At 38.9% G+C, this 19,096-nt stretch overlaps 1 protein-coding gene across 2 annotated transcripts in view; it reads right to left on the bottom strand.

Moving 5' to 3' along the window:
• The window catches only part of IL12RB2 (interleukin 12 receptor subunit beta 2), a 73,970-nt gene extending 55,117 nt beyond the window's left edge, over positions 1 to 18,853 (bottom strand). For both annotated transcript variants that reach the window (XM_063106232.1, XM_063106233.1), the window contains exons 1-6: positions 18,778 to 18,853; positions 17,036 to 17,323; positions 9,247 to 9,361; positions 8,156 to 8,340; positions 6,802 to 6,944; positions 5,698 to 5,848 (exon numbers count right to left, since the gene is read on the bottom strand). In XM_063106232.1, coding sequence (XP_062962302.1) covers positions 5,698 to 5,848; positions 6,802 to 6,944; positions 8,156 to 8,340; positions 9,247 to 9,361; positions 17,036 to 17,323; positions 18,778 to 18,853 — 958 coding nt within the window. The remainder of the gene's footprint in view (positions 1 to 5,697; positions 5,849 to 6,801; positions 6,945 to 8,155; positions 8,341 to 9,246; positions 9,362 to 17,035; positions 17,324 to 18,777) is intronic.
• Between the last annotated feature and the right edge of the window lie 243 nt (positions 18,854 to 19,096).

The raw sequence follows: 19,096 nt of genomic DNA, 5'->3' as shown, positions 1-19,096 counted from the left end.
TTTTAATGGTTCCCACCTGCAGTGTTCGCCTCTATAGGAGAGAAACCATTAGCTGAATCTGTATGAGTTTCAAAGTGTAAAATCTCATGACCAGTGGTGTCAAATCACAGCTGCTTAAAACAACATAAGAGCTAATAGTGAAGACAATCTTTGACATTCAACTGTCACAAAACCACTTAAAGTTCTACCCTCCGTGTTATCTAATAAAAGACAGAAAAAACTACTATAGACAGGCGAGAAAAAAAAAGTCAAAGGTCAGTGTGTTCAAGTGATTTCAAAACAAGTGGGTACAAATGACTAAGAATACAAATATGAGACATAGAAGTCAGCTCTCCTGAAATGAAACTACCTCCTATGTGAAGGGGGAAAATGTAGGGTTAAAGAGGAGGAAGCCACTTTTTTTTTTTGATGAAAAAAGAGAACATTCTAAATTAAGCAGGAGATTGGCCTAAATGACCTAAATGACCCCAAGAGTTCTTTCAGCTCTAAGATCCCGAGTTTCTAGGAATCTAAGAAATAGTATTCATGGTGAGTGAATCAGAACCAAGCCATGTGTTGCTTCTGAGATAAGCTTCCATGTTTAAAGCCGAGGCAAGTTCAGGGGCCTGGACAAGAGCAGGTGAATTGCAGGGTGGAAACAATCCGTCCATGGGGATTTTAGCAGGCAGTGGGGAGAAGTGTAGCGATCTCCAAGAGCAGTGGGAATATGGAAAAGGCATATCCTGAGAGGCAGTGGACTACATGAAGCACACGCAAGCTTTTCTCCCTGTCCTGATCTAAGCCATGCTCGGAGTGGGGCAAGATAGAGACACGCCATTCACTACCTTGGTTCCTTGATGTCCACTCTTTGGTCTGTGATACATTTATCTAAAATACAGTTGCAAACGGCTCAATTCAAACAGGTTTTATGAATAGCTACTCGAGTAAACCAAGTTTTTAGAGGTAGGCTCAGGCCTTGAGATGGTATCATTTGCTATTCCTCATGTGAAGGTCCTACCCAGACTCCTCTGTCTCCCCCCTCCTTGACTGGTGACTTTTAGCACTTGGTTCACTCTCTCTTTCCACCCTCTTCCTGTCACTGTTCTTGGTGGCTCATGTCCACCCGGGCGTTCCTTCCAGCGGCTGGTACTGTCAGTCCCTCCACGTGCCCACTTCCAATGGTCTGTTTCTCTCAATGGACGACTTTGCCTCAGACTTCACTGAGCAAAAGAAAGCAATAACACAGGAATTCCCTCATCTTTCCACCATGAAAACTTTCATACTTCCCCATCAGTTCCCTGACACAGCACTGCTGGTGTCACAATGGATGAAGCATTCCTAATTCCACCACAGTCCATCCCTTAACTAGAGTTCTGGATCCCGTCCCCTCTTGCTTTATCAAGGACCTCTCTGACCATTATCCCCACCTTCCCTGCCTCATTAATTTCTCCCTCTCTGCTGGTCCCTTATCATCCTTTCACAAATCTACTATATTATCTCTGATCCTAAAAACGAAACCAAAGAACAAATTTCTTGATACCACATCCTGCTCCGGTTACTGCCCCACATCTCTGCTCCCCTTCAAGAGCTTCCTGAAAAGAGCTGTGAATTGTCACTGTCTTCATTCTCTCACCTCACGTTCCCTGTCAACCTCACTTGTGAAGAGCTTGTTTCTTCATGGAAGCAGGGATGTTTAATCCATACTAAAATCAAGGACAGCACTCTGAGCTATGCTAGGCACTGGGAAATCAACAATAACCAGTCAAAACCTCTGATTCAAGTGCTTACAGTCTACCTTGGAAGGTTGGGGAAAGATTCCCAAAAGAGGAGATGCCAAGATGAAATCCAAAGTCCAAAGGGAATTCTGGTGGCCTTCCTCCATGCTATGTACTGACCCTCAATGTGATGGTATTTGAAGGGGTTGGGATCAGAGGAGATTAGAAGAGACCAAAAGAAGGAGAAAAGGGACAGGGACTGTTACTGGATCTCAAGCATAACATTTTCCTCTAATGAAAATGTTTGCATGTAAATATCTTTAGAAGGGTAAAGAACCATTCATTCTCATTTCCTCAAGCCTTAGGCAAAAAGACACAAGTATGACCTTTTCAAGTTTGGCTAGTTTAGGGGCCAGCAAACTATGGCCCATGGGCCAAATCCAGCCTGCTGCCTATCTTTGTACGGCTTGTGAACTAATATGGTTGTTACGTTTTTAAATGGTTGAAAACAAATTTTAAAAAAGAATCGTTTTTAGTGATGTGAAAATTATATAAAATTCAGATTTCAGTGTCTATAAATAAAGTTTTATTGGAATACAACTTTGCCTGTTTATTTATGTATTATCAATGACTACTTACACATTACAAGAGCAAATTTCAGTAGCTGTGACAGAGATTGTATGGTCTGCAAAACTGAAAATATTTACTATCTGGACCTTTAGAGAGAATGTTTGCCAACCCCCAAGCTAGACTGTTATGAAATGCTTATAATCTGAGATGGTAAAATAACCTCTAGTATTTAATTGTTCACACTTATCTTAGCAGAATTCTACAGATACAAATGAATGATGGATTTTGTATCTTCTCCACGTGGGAGGGGTGGCTGCAGTTGGTAGCCTTGCATTTTCTCCCCTGTTGGGCGTCTCTCCCTCTCTCCCATGCCATCACCATGACTGGGGAGGCTCCTCCTTCATTGCTCTGGCCCAAGTATGAACATGCAATGCCTCCTTCATTAATTGTCCATAATAGAGCTGAGCATGACCAAAACATGTAAATAAGACTTTAAAAATTAGTGTATGAACAGACAGAAACGCATACTGATAAGACAGCTCTAAAGAAAGTCTCATTCATCTTTATTTTGCAGTCTCCTCCTGGATATTCAAAGTGGTGAAAATCCGGGCATATTCTCAGGCATGTCTGGACACCCTGAAGCTCAAATTCAAGAATGTTTTCTTACTAGAAGTAGAGAAGGAGAAGAATATTGTTGCTCACTTCCCAGTATCAGGCCTGCCTTTGTGGATACTGATTTCGGAACGGTCCTCCTAAACACAAGAAAGTGGTTTCTTTCCTCCTAACCCTTATTTGGTGGTCATTTAAAAAGTGTTTCTCCTAGAGGACCGTGACAGGAATTAAATTTAATGACATAGGAAAGGTCCATATGGAGTAAAGAATGCTTTCACACACTGCTGAAATAATATAAATAGTTGCGCCCAATCCACTAAGAGATGGCATGTTCCTCCCAGTGCTGAGAGGCCAAGGCTGCAAAGAGCTCTATCACAAAATCATTCACAGTTTTAGAGAGTACCTAAAAAAAAGCTTACTAGTAATTTTTTAAAATGCCAAGTTACATATGAGTACACACTTAAAGGGGTAAAAGGAAGAAGTATTAAAAAAAAATTCACACCTTTTAGGTTTACATCAGTTGGCGTTTCATAAAGAAACTGATGACAGAAACAGTGGTGAGGGGTGAGAACCAGGCAGCGTAGAGTAAGAGAAAAGAGACCCTATGACAACCCACAAAAGATCAAACACAGAAAAGGGAGATTCAGACATTGAAAGGAAGCCAACTGAGCGTGGTAAACGTGGAGTATATAGCAAAGAGGTTTCTCTCTTTATGAAGCCCTGCGATTACTCTGAATCAGCTCGCTTCCTGGGTTCAATTCATAACCATCCACAGGTTCATAACCATAGTGAGTTGCTGTACTCATTGTTGTGATGGTGGTTGATTCTGTAGGATATAAGGAAGTTACTGCCCTGCCTTTAAGGAGTTTTAATTCAACAGCTAAACACTTAAAAAAAAAAAAAGAAAGGAAGAGAAGAAAAACATTTTCACACATCTCTAAACAGGTCATTATCAAATTTAAGAATGACTTCTCAAGCCCAGAATTTCCCTAGTTTATAGTTTAGCCTCATGTGATACAACTTAAATATTTCTCAGCCTATTTACTACCTTGGACTTGGACATAAAATAGGGATGATTTTTAAAAACTGTATCTGTACTATATATAAACAATATCTAATCCATGAGGCATTAAAAAACACATTTTTGACTAGGTATAATAAAAGGATAATAAGAGTAAGCTCTGGGTTATAAAATGATAGGCAGAGAGCAAAGGGCTCAACATTAAGAAATTTTATCATAAAATAATAGGTAATAAATTATCATTTTTTAGATAAACATAATTTTTAAAAAATAGATAAATGCAGTTAATACAAGAAGGAAGAATATAAGATTATTCTACAAATTATATATTAGGTATAATATTCTGGTAATAGGCCCTTTAGGTCCTGCATGTCATTGGTATATCATTGCTAAGTGTCATCAGTTACCAAAAATGATAGTAATACATAGAAAATGAATGCAACTGAATCATGAGGATCGATTACATGCATACATATGTGAAAGTTTCACAAATAAGCATTTTGATTTTTGCACATTAATACTATAAAATTCCAGATAATAAGCAATGGATTATATGCCAAAAATTTTTCTTCTGAACAAAATTTACATAAATTATGAAAAGTTCTATACTATGTCACTGAGTGCTTTTAAAAAAACTAATAGTCAGATGGCTATTTCTTGTGTCTCCAAAGATTTGCCAACACTGGCCATAAAGTTTATAGAAGCGTTTTTGCTTCAATAAAATATTTGTTTATATTTCAATAAAATTGCTTTTCCAATAATTACCAAATAGGAAAAGTTCATCAAGCTGAAATATGTATTTGATTTCCTTTTCATAGCTCTGGGCAGTCAGGTGGTGCTCAGCTGTGCAGTGAATGCCCAAGACTTGAGGGGGTGCAATGCTGTGATATTTGGAGAAAGGATTGCTGGATGTAAAGTTTTATGTTAAAATATTATATCTCCAGAGTCTACTTTCTTTCAAGGCTTTGGTATGGTTTATAAAGCCTTATTAATTTTCATAGAGTCAAAAGATGAAATGTATCAAGGTTTAGCTGTATAGGAATGAGATTAATTACTGGTTATAGCTTTGTGGAATAAGAGATTTACTGAGTGCTATGCTTTGAATGTGTCCCCCACATTTTGTGTGTTGGAAACTTAATCCCCAAATTCATATGTTGATTGGGAGTGGGGCCTTTAGGAGATAATTAATATTAGATAAGGTTATCAGGGTGGGGCCATGAGGGAACTGATGACTTTATAAGGAAAGGAAGAGAGACCCGAGTTGACAGACACGCTTGCTCTGTCTTGCCACTTGATGCCTCCCCCCATGTCATGATGCACTGGGAGCATCCTAACCAGATGTCGGCACCGTGGTCTCAGACTTCCCAGCCTCCAGAACCATAAGCTAAACAAACCTCTACTCTTTATAATCTACTCAATCTGTGGTATTCAGTTATAGCAACAGAAAATGAACTAAGACACTGAGATAGTACGAGAAATAGGGATAAGAGTTGTAACCAAACATGACTGAGACATGAGTTTGTAACCAACATGACTAGTGACAAACAAGAGTAAGAATTACCTCATTTCAAAAATTTCCTATCAATATAAACATATCTCCCTGGGCAGTTTCAGTACTTAAGGTCAAAATTAACTTGTTAATTTATGCAATCATACTTTTTGATTCAGTAGTAGTACTTTAGATTCTATTGCAAGGAAATCATTACATCTTCCTTTCTTCCTCCTTTTATTCCTCCCTCTCTTTTCTTTCTTTTCTTTTCTTTTCTTTTCTTTTCTTTTCTTTTCTTTTTGGACACATACCTTGTTCTGGTGTTTGTGTTCTTGATGGTTGACTCCAATCACTCCAACTTCCTTTATAAAGATGTAACTTAGAGGAAATCTGAAATTCATATTCTGTAAATGGTTTCAGATCCAGCAAATCATGTCTTCCTTTGGCATTTGTAACATTAACCTTGAATCAGACAAGATTTTTAAAAAGTGCCTATTAATACTAAATTAATTTAAAGAATTTTAACATAAAAGGAAAAAAACAGACCAGATGACCCTTTAATTTTTTAGATCTACCATTCATTGAGAAGAAATATTAAAGACTAGGTTACTGAATACCCATGATATTAATCTGAAATAATAGCTTCTCATTAAAAAACAAAAACAATCTCCTGGGACTCAGAACCCATCTGTACAGGTTTCCAGAGGGATTCTGAAGCCAGCTGAAGCATGAGTAAAGGCTGAAAACTATCAATTTTAAAAAGGCCTGGAGAAGTTTCAACACTAGAGATTATTTTTTATTTGGCTGCAGTTAGAATGTGATGAACATTTTAGCACAGGCATAGAATTGGCTTCCAAAAGAAAACTTTAGTTATACCTCTCTTGAGTATCAAGTACATGTAGATCTGATCTTTTGTTATTATTACAAGCCACTGTATTTTACAAAAATCCTGGAAGAAATCATAATTCTATACTTTTTATTGTAAAAAATGTAATGTCTAATATTATATAAAATTGTAGACCTTTTCTGTGGAATATTCAGTTTCGTATTACCCTCTATGGGAATTCTCTAATATCTTTCTTTCCAATATGTTAAAAAATGCTAAAAAGTAATAATGGGGCAATGGGATAGAATAACAAGAAGAAATGAATCTTTTTCTAGAAATAAATTGCAGAAAATTAATATTGGTTTACAAAAGCCTGTGGCTTAAAAAATTTCAGAATCGGTGACCAAAATTCAAGATATTTCTTAATAAATAGAGGTGTACATGACTTTCTGATTGAACTTAAGTGTGTACTTTCGGGCTAAATATTCTTAAAAACTCCATATTTTGCTGGTACAAAAAGACAAAGGTCTGTGCAGCAATACTAAGAACCCCTTAATGTTTTTTTCCCCTTCACTCTAAAGACCATTACCATAGTCCAGGACCTGCTGTTGCTGGGCCGATATCTGAGTCGGTTAAGCAGCACCAGTTCCTCATCTCTCCACTGAAGGATACATCTGCTCACAGAAGCATTTAGAAATTTGATTCTGATGTCCCATGGAGGAAGAGGCTTCACTAGTGACCAGGACAAAGAAAAAATGTGGTTCAGGATCTATGATCGGATATTACCATATGCACTGACGTGAGCTATAAAGAGTTGAACAAAACTCATTTCTAAGATGTGTGACCACCAAATTTGGTAAAATACAAGAGAGAAGTTCTCAGCTTGACCAAAGAAAGACAAAAGTTGGATTCATTTCTAAATCATTCAAATAATTCCCCTTAATTTAACCTCATTTTTACCAAATAACTACTACCAACATTAGCAACGTGTCAACTCTGCTTATTTCAATGATTTACAGAAAACCAATGTGCCAAGCCCGGGAGTTTCAGCGATTGGGAAGCCAGAGGTGGCTAGTGGTGATCATATCAGGAAAAAAAGAAATGTTTGTAGAAAAATTCATAGCAAAGGGACAAAGGAAGAGAGGAAAAGAAGAAAAAATTGGGAAAGACAGTGGCTGAGAGATGAATGGTCTGTGTAAAGAGACAGAAAGTAGGTTGGGGAGAAGTGCGGTAGGAAAGGATATAGTAAATGCCTACGATCAGACTCACAGTTGGCAGCATGTATGCAAAGAAGTGTTGTGGGAAGAGAAAAGAGAAACACACTGAGTCATGGTGGACCTTCAGGCCCGCCAGGAGCCCAATCCCAGCGGGGACAGACAGAACTTGGGACGCCTGAGATTGGCCTCCCATTCAATTGGGCCAATTATATTTGCTTAGAAATATGCTGGGACTGGCTCACTCCAGCTCCCAAGCTGATGAGAGGGGTGGAGGTAAGAATTCTCAGAGTGAGATTCATTTTATTTAGCACCTGGCTGTCTAGCCCAGCAGGTCCACATGTAGCCTATCTCAGAGCAGTGAGAGCAGCTGCAGAGGTAAAAGGACACCTCCACCAAGAAGGGCTGAACATGACCCTCTCCTCAGTCAGGTGGTATCACACAGACAGCTGGTGTTTTCATGGGATTTGAAGCCAGGAATGCCTGTTTCTCCAACAGAGAAAATAATGCTGAGCATCTCATTTCATACAGCCATCTTCGTATAGCTCTAGGATCATGTGCCCTTTTACTTGCATCAAAGTAACTTCTACCTTTTGCCTACACCTGTTGCCCACCTTCTGTCAACCTCTGTCCCTCTTGAAACCACCATCCACAGAAGATTTGAATGATTTTTAAAATAATTTTCATGTGCCAATGAATGACACCTAGAAAAAGTGAAGTAAAATGTACCTATGTCCAAGAATGTGAACGTGGATGGGAAAGAAGAAGAACTTCCAAGACTATTGGTGGCAGTAATCTTGACCGTGAAACTGGATTCAGATGATTCGGGGGTTAGGTTGATTCCAAGGTCTAAATGGTCACAATAATGATCATTGCATTGTTTCTGCCAAGTTAAATTTTTTGGCCCATTTAACCTATAAACAAAAGACAATTGTGTTTAGCAAGATACTTTCTGTGTGATTTTCTCTTCTTAGTGAAAAAGAACAAAATGTTCAAATATTTAAAATTCTAGACAGTTTTTAAGGTCAATCTTATCACTAGGGGATATATTATGGGAATATTAATATTCTATGGTCATAAATAGGGCCATACTTCCCCTCATCCCCTTTTTTTGATTTTTTTTTCATGTTCCTATAGATAAGTAATCATGCATATACTGCTGGAATTCCCAAAACCCAGGCTGTCATCTTGGCTCCCCAGGGAGATCCAAACCATTATCCAAAGGATTCATGGATACCCTGGCATTCTCTGCACAAAACGTCAGCTTCCAGTACAGTGGTGACCAGACCAGAATCCTGGGTCTCACCTCCTTTCCGCATCTCCTGCTCACTCAGGAATAGTGCAAATCAGCTGGATCTTTGAGGGATTTTGGAATCTACTCCAAGGAACAGTATCCCCAAGCCCCTGTTTTGTGGATTCTCAGGTCAGCCAACAGTGCATTAAAAAGGAATTCCTCCAAGCTAATGGAAAACTACCACAAGGAAAGGTCTATTTATGTATCATGACACCAAGAGTCTGTGACTGCAAAAGAGGAAAGAGATTTTATGCAGCCAGCTTAACCCTACCAGAGCAGGGAAGAACACCCACAGTGTGGGCCGCAGATGCCCTGAAGAGAACACTGAGTTAGAACTCAGATCCAGATATAAGGCCTCTTTTCTAGATTTAACTGATGAACACAAGAATTTTTTTTTTTTTAAGTATATTGTTGTCTAGAGGTATCTATTGTGTCTTCGGTCTAGTAAAAATAAAACTGTTAGATATTTCTAAATCATCTAAGAGAAGACCTACAAAACAGTTGCAAAAATACAGCTCTCACTCACTGTAATATATAATTAGTATATAGGTGGGTTTCTCGTCCTCTGTCCCAGATGCAGGCCACGGTCCCCCGTTCTCCCTTCTGTACGCAAGACAAGTTTCGAGGCTGCTCTGGAACAACTTTGAAAAGAAAGAGTAAGACCTTATATTTGAAATATCTCATAGGTGATATTTCAATCACATTGTTATTATCTGCCAACAACATGACAATACCATTCCCACTTCCCCCAAACCCAGATAAGCGGGAAGCCGTTTTAGATTCTGTCAAGTTCAAATTTGCCTCCAAGGCATCGATTTCTTTTAATAACATTAGTAATAATGGTGAATGTGGCCCAAACACTCAATATATGTCAAGCCCTATGTGCTTACCTGCAGTTTTTCTCAATTAGACATCATAGCACCCATGAGGCAGGTGCCATCATTATCCTCATTTCATTGGAGAGAAAACTAAGATTTAGAGAGGTGAAGTATCTTGCCCGAGATTACAAAATTATGAAGTGGCAGAATCTGGACCCCAGCCCAGGTGCGGCTGACTCAAGTGCAAGTCGTTCTCCCCATATTCTACCACTTTTCCTGACAGATGAACACACAGTGCTAGCTCCATTACCCCTGGTGATGATAACTTTTTTAGAGTGATTCCCATTCAAATGTTAGAAACCTTTAAAAATTAGAGACTCTTTTTCTCCATTCACCTGAAATTTGCTACCAAGACACTTATATCCATTTGTAGTCATGTCCTCCTGGGCTGTACCACCCAAATCTAATTCCTGCAGAGCATCATTTGGAGTATTTATGAACATTTATAAATTGATCCTTTATGTATGTGGACAACGAACACCTTCCACGGGCCAGGCACAGTGCTGGCTGTGGATATGCAGAGGTGCACACGGCAAGCATGGTCTCTTCTACTGTAAGGTGTGTGTTTTTAAATAAACCCATTTTATCATCAAAGATAGAACCCAAGCTGGGAGTTTCTCAGACTTCATGAAGGTAAGAGAAAACTCTCTGTTATTCAGGCATCCCATTTTACCCTAATACCGAGATGGTTTAGATAGATATTTCCTTTGGGTGAGATAAAACAAGGATCTCTGCAGCCCCAGATACTGTCTGTACCAAAAAAAAAAAAAAAGCTGTAATTGATGAATAAACATCTTTTTTGTCCTTAGCACTCACCATAGATATAGGCACAGTAATGCCACTGTGTGACCTTGGACAAGTTAACCTCTCAGAGCTTCAGTTTAGTCTATAAGACGGTATGACAATATGTAGCTCCTATAGTTTTAATAGAATAATAAACTCTTCTTTTTCCTAAAATAATAGACTCTTGTGTATGTGTGTGTATAAATATGCACATATATATACATGTATAAAGTGTATATATAAACATATATGTGTACGTGTTTTTATATACACTTATATGTTTTATTTATACATGTTTACACATACACTGTATACATATGTGGGTTTTTTTGTGGGGTTTTTTGGGGTTTTTTGCTTGTTTGTTTTTTGGCAGCTGGCCAGTATAGGGATCCGAACCCTTGACCTTGGTATTACCACATTGCACTCCAACCAACTGAGCTAACCAGCCCAGCCCCAATGTATACATATGTATACACACACTACTCCTGATTGAGCCATATAGAACATTATGTTAAATCTTCACTTTGTGCACAACTTTGTTTATCTTGAAATTAGTAATTATCTTTTTCCATTTGTTTTGTTTTCTTACTATTAATATACCTCCACACTCTCAAGTCAATCATCTGAATCATTATTCAACATGTTCAGATGCATTGAGATTTGTGTCTATTTCATCTGCTTGAGGACCTCTCTCTTGGAGGCTGGTGAACTTTCCAATATGACAGGGGGCCTGCACGCCTGGTACACAGTTGTCACTCTGAGGGTGCTCATCCTCAGCATTGGGTAAATTCCTACTCCTCCTTCCTGTGTTGGGTCTTCTGTTCTTAGATCCAAAGTCTTCTTCCTTCTTGATTTAATTACTTGTGTTGGAGGACCATATTCTCCAGTAGTTCCCTGGGGAAGGGTGCATGGGAGGAAAATATTTTGAACATGATTTAAAATCTTTATTCTACCCTCGCAGTTGACTGATACCTTGGCTAAGTATAATTCAAAGTTTTTTTTTTTTTTTTGAAATTTATTTTTTTTGAAATTTATTTATTTTTTTAAATTTTATTTTGTCGATATACATTGTGGCTGATTATTGCTCCCCATCACCAAAACCTCCCTCCCTTCTCCCTCCCCCCTCCCCCCCAACAATGTCCTTTCTGTTTGCTTGTCATATCAACTTCAAGTAATTGTGGTTGTTATATCTTCTCCCCCCCACCCGATTTTGTGTGTGTGTGTGTGTGTGTGTGTGTGTGTGTGAATTTATATATTAATTTTTAGCTCCCACCAATAAGTGAGAACATGTGGTATTTCTCTTTCTGTGCCTGACTTGTTTCACTTAATATAATTCTCTCGAGGTCCATCCATGTTGTTGCAAATGGCAGTATTTCATTCGTTTTTATAGCTGAGTAGTATTCCATTGTGTAGATGTACCACATTTTCTGTATCCACTCATCTGATGATGGCATTTGGGCTGGTTCCAACTCTTGGCTATTGTAAAGAGTGCTGCGATGAACATTGGGGAACAGGTGTACCTTCGACTTGATGATTTCCATTCCTCTGGGTATATTCCCAACAGTGGGATGGCTGGGTCGTATGGTAGATCTATCTGCAATTGTTTGAGGAAGCTCCATACCATTTTCCACAGAGGCTGCACCATTTTGCAGTCCCACCAACAATGTATGAGAGTTCCTTTTTCTCCGCAACCTCGCCAGCATTTATCGTTCAGAGTCTTTTAGATTTTAGCCATCCTAACTGGGGTTAGATGGTATCTCAGTGTGGTTTTGATTTGCATTTCAAGTATAATTCAAAGTTGAAAAAATTTTTCATTCTGGATTCTGAAGGCAATGCTCTGTTGTCTACTACATCCCAGGTTGCTGCTGAGAAGCCTGAAGCCATTCTGATTGTTGGACCATGTATACTGTCAAATCTCCTCTTCATTCTCACTATTCCGAATTTTCACAAACATGTGCTTATTGAGGGTCTATTTTCATTCATCCTCTGGACTGTCAAAGAGGTCAGACATTCAGGAAACTCTTGTCCTTCAGTTTAGGAAACTCTTGAATTATTCCTCTGATGATTCTCTCCTCTCTGTTTTTTTCTTCCTAAAGGTCCTTATTTTTCATAGTCTGTTCCTTCCTCTAATTTTATATTTTGTATTTTTAATTCTTCATCTTTTTGCTCTACTATCAGGAAAAAACAACCTTGATTTATATTTCTACCCTGCTATTGAGTTTTTTGTTTCGAATTATCTTTTTTAGGGGGTGGGAGGCATAGTAGTTGATTGAATTATTTCCCCCCAAAACTCCCTGAAGCTTGAATTGTGTCCCCCAAGTTTTATGTATTAGAAACTTAGCCCCTACTGTGACTGTTAACAGAGTGGGAAATCCTATTATGACAATTGGAAGGTGGAGCCTTGAAGAGGTGATTAGATTGCAGGACCATGCAGTAGTGAATGATTTAAAAATGGTGGTCATGGTAGTGGATCTGAGGGCTTTAATAGAAGAGGAGAGTCTGTCTTTCTCTCTCTCTGCTCTCTCTGCTTCCACCTTCTTGCAATGTGAGACCCCTGGGTCACTGTCACCACCACCAGATGGACTTTGGACTTCCCAGCCTCAGAAACTGTAAGCAATGAATTTCATTTTTCTTTATAAATTACCCAGTCTCAGGTATTCTGTTACAGCAACACAAAATGGACTAATACAGGCATGTTTTCTATTCTCTGAATATTTCCTCTTTATAGCATCATAATTTTGTTTTGTACACAATATTTTCTCTTAATTCTCGAAGGGTATCAAAGATAGTTCTTGTTTTTTAACACTTCTCCCTGAATATGCTCTATTTCCTCTCTTTTGCTTATATGCTTTCTACTGTATGTTTGTTTTGTTGTTTATAATTCATGTTAGAAATTTTCCTCAGGTCCTTGTATTTTTACTTGTATATGGGAGTGGGGCACTAAATTATAGATTAGGGTTCTGTATGTGTGTCAGTTGGTGGGCATTTGCTGACTCTGGGTTTCATTCTGTCTGCTGACAATGGTGAGGTTTTGAGGGGAACCCCTGTTGTCAACATGTTTAGATATTTTCTTTTGGCCTGATGAGATTTCCTAGAAAAGGATTTTCTAATCTGTTGGGCTTGAAGAAAGCTGTATGTAAATGTTCCTTCAATCACTCTTTTTTTTTTTCAGTATGGCACCACCAACCTCAGCTGAGCTGGTCTCCTTGAAAAATGACGCTCTGATTCCAAGCCTCCAGTTTTACATCCAAGTGGTGGAGCAGTGACTGGCTCCATGGAACTGGGAAGGGATCTGAGACTCTGTTTTTTAAATGGGATTTCAATCAAATCTCCCATTTTTAGCTTCACTTTACCCTCACCCCCAGAAGCACATGGTGAAACAAATTTGTGAGTCTTTCTGGGGAGGGGGCTTCTGCATTAAATCAGATTGCAACTTGACTTTTCCCCACTAGCTTCCCAAATTTTGTTGATATGTTTCTCCTCTGATGCTTTTTATCCTTGAGGGGCTGTGCCACTTGAAAACTTTCTTTATTGCTTTATTTGTGCGGGAATGAAAGTAAGTATATGTGTTCTATTCACCATCTTTACTCTAAACCTCTTTAGAGTCTTTTCATGAGTAAATTACATATAAAGTAACTGGCACTTTTATGTAATGAAAAAGTTAGTTTAACCTTCATCCTTACTCCAAAAGGTTTGCAGAAACTCTCATTTTAAAAACCACAGCTTTCACCCACAACTCAAGTTAACTTTTTCAAGGTGAGTTCACTAGATCATAATATCAAGGTGTCTTTCAGCCTAGGACTAGGTTTTGGCAGAGACCATCTGTCTCAGGAGAAACCAGGCATAATACTCCTTAATACAAATATACAATAGCTGATGCCAAGGAAAGAATAGACATCAAAGTCTCTGAAACTTAAAGGACTTATGACCCTGTTGTATTATGGTTGTTCTTGTTTTTAAAAGCCTTACTTGTTATGGGAAATACAAACTCTTAGAAAAATCGCTTTCAGAAATATCAACAGCCAAAGCATATATTGAAAATGGCCAAGTAAGAATCCATTGTCTTTCATGTATTGCCTTGATTTTCCAAATTGTTTGTGGATCAATCCTAGGAGGTTAAGTTAGCATACTCCTTGCTTAGTTTCTATACAATTTGGCTGAGCTCTGGGCAGCAGAGCAGCCCAAGCATGAAAAGGGGCCAGGAAGAAAAAAGCAAAGACTGCTTGCCTACTTCCACTTTTGAAAAACCATCCAACTTTATGACAGACCCTCTCAGGATATGCAATGGCACTATGGACTGCCAGTTATGACAAAAAAGAAAATGGGCTGCTTTCTCCCTCACTAGATAGCATTGAGCTTACTACACTGGATGAAACCAAAATTCATTGTGTCTTTTCTTGGAATGACTAGCTATACTCAGAAAAGGGTGTCGCTTCCAGTCAGTCCTTCATCTCAAAGGTGCTAAACTTGCTCAAAGAACAGCTCTTTGTGTGGTTACCACTTGAGCATGGTGCACGAGCTTCATTCCGGCAGCATCACCCCACTGAGCTCAACCATGGCACATGCTCTTCATCGTTTTTCTAGATCTTTTGGTGCTGCAAATTGTCACAAATGCATCTATACACACTGGATGGAAAAGTAAAAGAAATGAAAAGATGTTGTAGCACTCTAATGAGATGAAATTGCTAAGTACATCTGCAGGGGTACTGAATGACAAGGCTGTTGCTGGTCTACTAAAGAGAAAAAAGATGCCAGTAGCACTGTGGACACCTGGAGCTGGTATCACAGGGATTAGAATGTCTAATACAAATAGGTAATATTGGTGGGGCAAGATGGTGAATTACTTGGGTAAAATATCCAGGTGTTCTTAGTGCAAGGGAGGTAGAAACCAGTGGCGTTTTTGAGAAAAAATTTAATTTTGTCTATAACTAATGCTTGTGTTTTCTTTTAAGGGAATCATGCCTCACTACCCAGCAAGATGCATGCTGAAGCAAAGAGTACAGCTGGAGGAAACTGCAACCCCAGAGCTTAACACCTAAATGCCTCCTGCATGCCTAGCACTTTGCATACAGGGTGTCCTCTAATCATTACAACCATCTTATGAGGTTGATGTTACTATACTTATAACACAGATGGAGAAATTGAGGCTCAGAGAATTTAAGGTGTCTAAGAGTATATGCTCATAGCAGGGCTGGGATTCAAAGACCATGCATTTCTACTACACCACAGACTGTCAAAACTGAGAGTACATGACCCATAAGAGGTATGAACAGGAGGCCCTGAGCTGGAAGAGGAGTACTGGACCTAGTTAATGCCTCCTCCCCACCAATGATTTCCATGGCCATTTGCTTGGTCTTCTGCTCAATGCTCCTGGTGGCCCTCCAGGAAAATTGCCTGGCACCAACCATATCCTAATAGGTCACAGGGAAGAGGTTTCCATCTTTCCTGGAAAGAGTCTCATGGAGCTCCATATCACTGCCTGTATGACAGAGACCATGTCCTTGCAGCTTGGTCAGCCAGCCTGCTGCAACAATTCTTCCTAGTCACCTCACGCCTCTTGCCTGCCACCACAGAGCCTCCCTGGAACCACTGAGGCACAGGGTGCCATGGAATCACTCAGAGCCATGCATGCTCACTGGATTGCCTGGTTGGACCTGGAAAGCTGTGGGCTGCAGGCTGCAACATGCAGGCAGGTATGCTCCTGGCCCAGCCCGTGCTCACACTGTGGCTCATGCTGCAGATGCCAACTCTGACCTCTTGTTCTTACCCCCAGCAGCTTCCTGGAGGGATGAGCAGTGCAAGCCAACAGAGTAGGGGAGTTGATGCCTGTGGGGTGGACTTGGACCAATGGGAGATGGTTAAATTCTTCTTTCTTTCCCCCATCATTGTATTTCCATTAAGCTCTTTCAGGGGATGTCCCTGAACAAACATTCAGCAGTATTTTCTGTTGAAGCTGAAGCTGTGGCCAGCTCAGTAATGTTCCCACCCTGTATTTGCTTTTGCCCCTTTCCTGACTCACTCCCTCTCTCTTGCCTCCCTGGAACTCTACAACTCCACTCCTCTCATAAAGAATGAGCAAGCCAGTTTTGCATCAGGCAGTTTTCTAGGGAACCCAGGAAAAGATAATAACTATGACCAATATTTTCTTTTAACTTCTTCTAAGTATGATAACCAGTGGTCAGAGATGAGGGTGGATTGAAGAACTATTTTTTTGTGTATTAAGTTAGGGAGGAGGAGAGGTGCTCAGCCTTGTGTAGTCATCTTGGGTGCAGAAGTCTAAAAAGGCATCTCCTACTTCTTTTTAAGAGGTTGTGGCTTTGAACAAATTCGCATAAGTCAAGAAGACAAGAAGATCCAATTGCGGAGATCTGTTTACCTGTCATTGGAGTCCAAGGACAACAGATAAATGGTCTTAATGATGAGAGAGAGAGAGAGAGAGAGAGAGCGAGAGAGAGAGAGAGAGAGAGACTTTCCAAATAACACCCCAATTCTATTGATTTAGGGACTTCTCACATTGAGGTGCCCATGTTGCTATCAAGATAAAATACTTCCATGTGGTGGGAAAGAACACTGTCCTGTACTTGGGTTTCTGGTTAACAAATGACATATACTAATAGATCACTGATTTTTAGGAATTCAGAAAGAAATGCTCACCACCAACGGAGATCTCTGCTCCACATACTCGAATCTCATCACTATTGAGACAGGCCAGTTTGCAGACGAACAAAGTTGTACCAAGGGGAAGACCTGTGACTTGAGAGCTGAGGGTGTGACCATGGTGATAACTGATTCTCCTGTTGAATTTGTAGAGGATTAACCTGTTAAAACTGGAATAGTGCAAGCAGCCTTGTTTGGGCTTCAGAGAGCATGAAATATTGACACTCGATCCAAGTGAAATTACCCGGGAAGGCTTCACAGCCACATCTCCTCTCTTGCACACATCTGCAATAAGATACAAATGCAACACTCAGTTGGCAATAAGAACCCATCTCAAGATGGAGGGTTTGTGCAATTCCCCAAAGCAGGGCAAAATTAATCCCACTGGATCATGGAAGGCAACCATATTAAAGTCTAAACATATTTGAATTAAAATGTGCATCCTTTTCAAAACACTACTACTATAATCAGAACTATAAATAGGAACGTGGTGAGAAAGTAGGGTTGGAAGAACATTCAGGAACATAGTTCCAGGAAAAACCAGCCTCTCTTATATGTGAATTACTCATCAGATACTAAAGAGGGATTTCCAGAATAAATCACATTTGTTTCCATCACCATTTATAATTTATAATACTTCCATACTTGTACCAAGAAAAAAGAGATGGTTTTAAAAGACAACTCTATTGCAAACTTTAGGGGCATATTTAGGAATAATTCCTTCTCTTGCTATGTTAGTGGTATAAAGTATGTATAATAAGCAATATTATAACAAAGAGAAAATATTCAACGGCTCTGGTATGTTTGTCATTTGCATCAGGAGTGAAAATTCTCCTACATGCCATATTTTGGTATTCTTTAAAGATGTAAGACCCTGGGGTGGGTGTACCATTACCTGATAGAGCTAATATGAAATTACATGAATGTATTCCTCTATTTATAAGAGTTCTCCATATTATTTACTATATGCCAGATGCCACATTAAACCCTTATTTAAAAGAGAAATCATTTGCTACTCTCCAGAAGCTTTTGTATCAGTAACAACTATTCAGAAATTAACAGTTGCTGGTGGTACCAAGTAACTGTCGATGAACGAACCTCAGAATTATAGATTCACTTGAATATTCAGATGGAATAGAAAGCCTCCACTGAAAGTCTGTTTTGGGCAATTGTAAGATTGCTTGAATCAACTACCATAAACAGGATTTGGTAAAGAAGTTATTTAAGTCAACTCAAGGAAATACTGAAAATTCATTTTAAATAAAAAGTTCTCATTTTTGTTTTCAGAAATAAAATGGAGTCTCTCTCCTTCTCTCTTACCTTACTTCTATGTTTGTTCCCTGCTTTTTTGATCTGAATGGGTCAGAAAGCCAAAAACATATTCTCAATAAAAAAATCAAAGAAAATGCCAGCCATTATTATTTTAGCATAGCTGAATTTACCCATGAATATCCATCTGTTAAAATGTACTGCAATATAAAACATTCATTCATGATGCCTAGCTGGGTTCCTTAGCCACTTCTTAAGAGGAAATGAAATGATTGGACTCTTACATTAATCATTAGTATAAATTAAACAAAGTACATATTAGTTACAGACATTAGTTATCCACTTAAATGACAGAAGATTGACTACAAAAGACCATCTATCAGAACATTTACCATAAATGTGTAGTTCGTCTGTAATTGAGAATTTAAACCACAAATCCTTCCACAGAGTAGCTTACAGAAATATCTTACCTATTTTTGCTTTAATCAACAGGCACATGATTATAAAAATAAGTGCCAATGGGTATCCTCTAACAATATGTGCCATGAAGAGTCAACTCTGGAATACAACTCTGTATTCTTCCTTGTAAAAGAAGACAAATTCACTCATGTTAAATACGTTCAGAAAATACCAGAACAAAAATCATTCAGAAGAGCCACTTTATTTTTCTCCATCTTGTTTAGATTTTGTTTGTTATTTAAAAAAATTTTTTTTACCTTTAAAACCAGTAAATGGAAAATCTTAGTCACCTCCCAACCCCACTCTCAGTGAAGTTTCTTGGGGTCAGCA

The sequence above is a fragment of the Cynocephalus volans genome, chromosome 8 (assembly GCF_027409185.1).
Source record: "Cynocephalus volans isolate mCynVol1 chromosome 8, mCynVol1.pri, whole genome shotgun sequence".
NCBI classification, from domain to species: Eukaryota; Metazoa; Chordata; class Mammalia; order Dermoptera; family Cynocephalidae; genus Cynocephalus; species Cynocephalus volans.
This window is presented reverse-complemented; position numbering and strand designations above follow the sequence as displayed.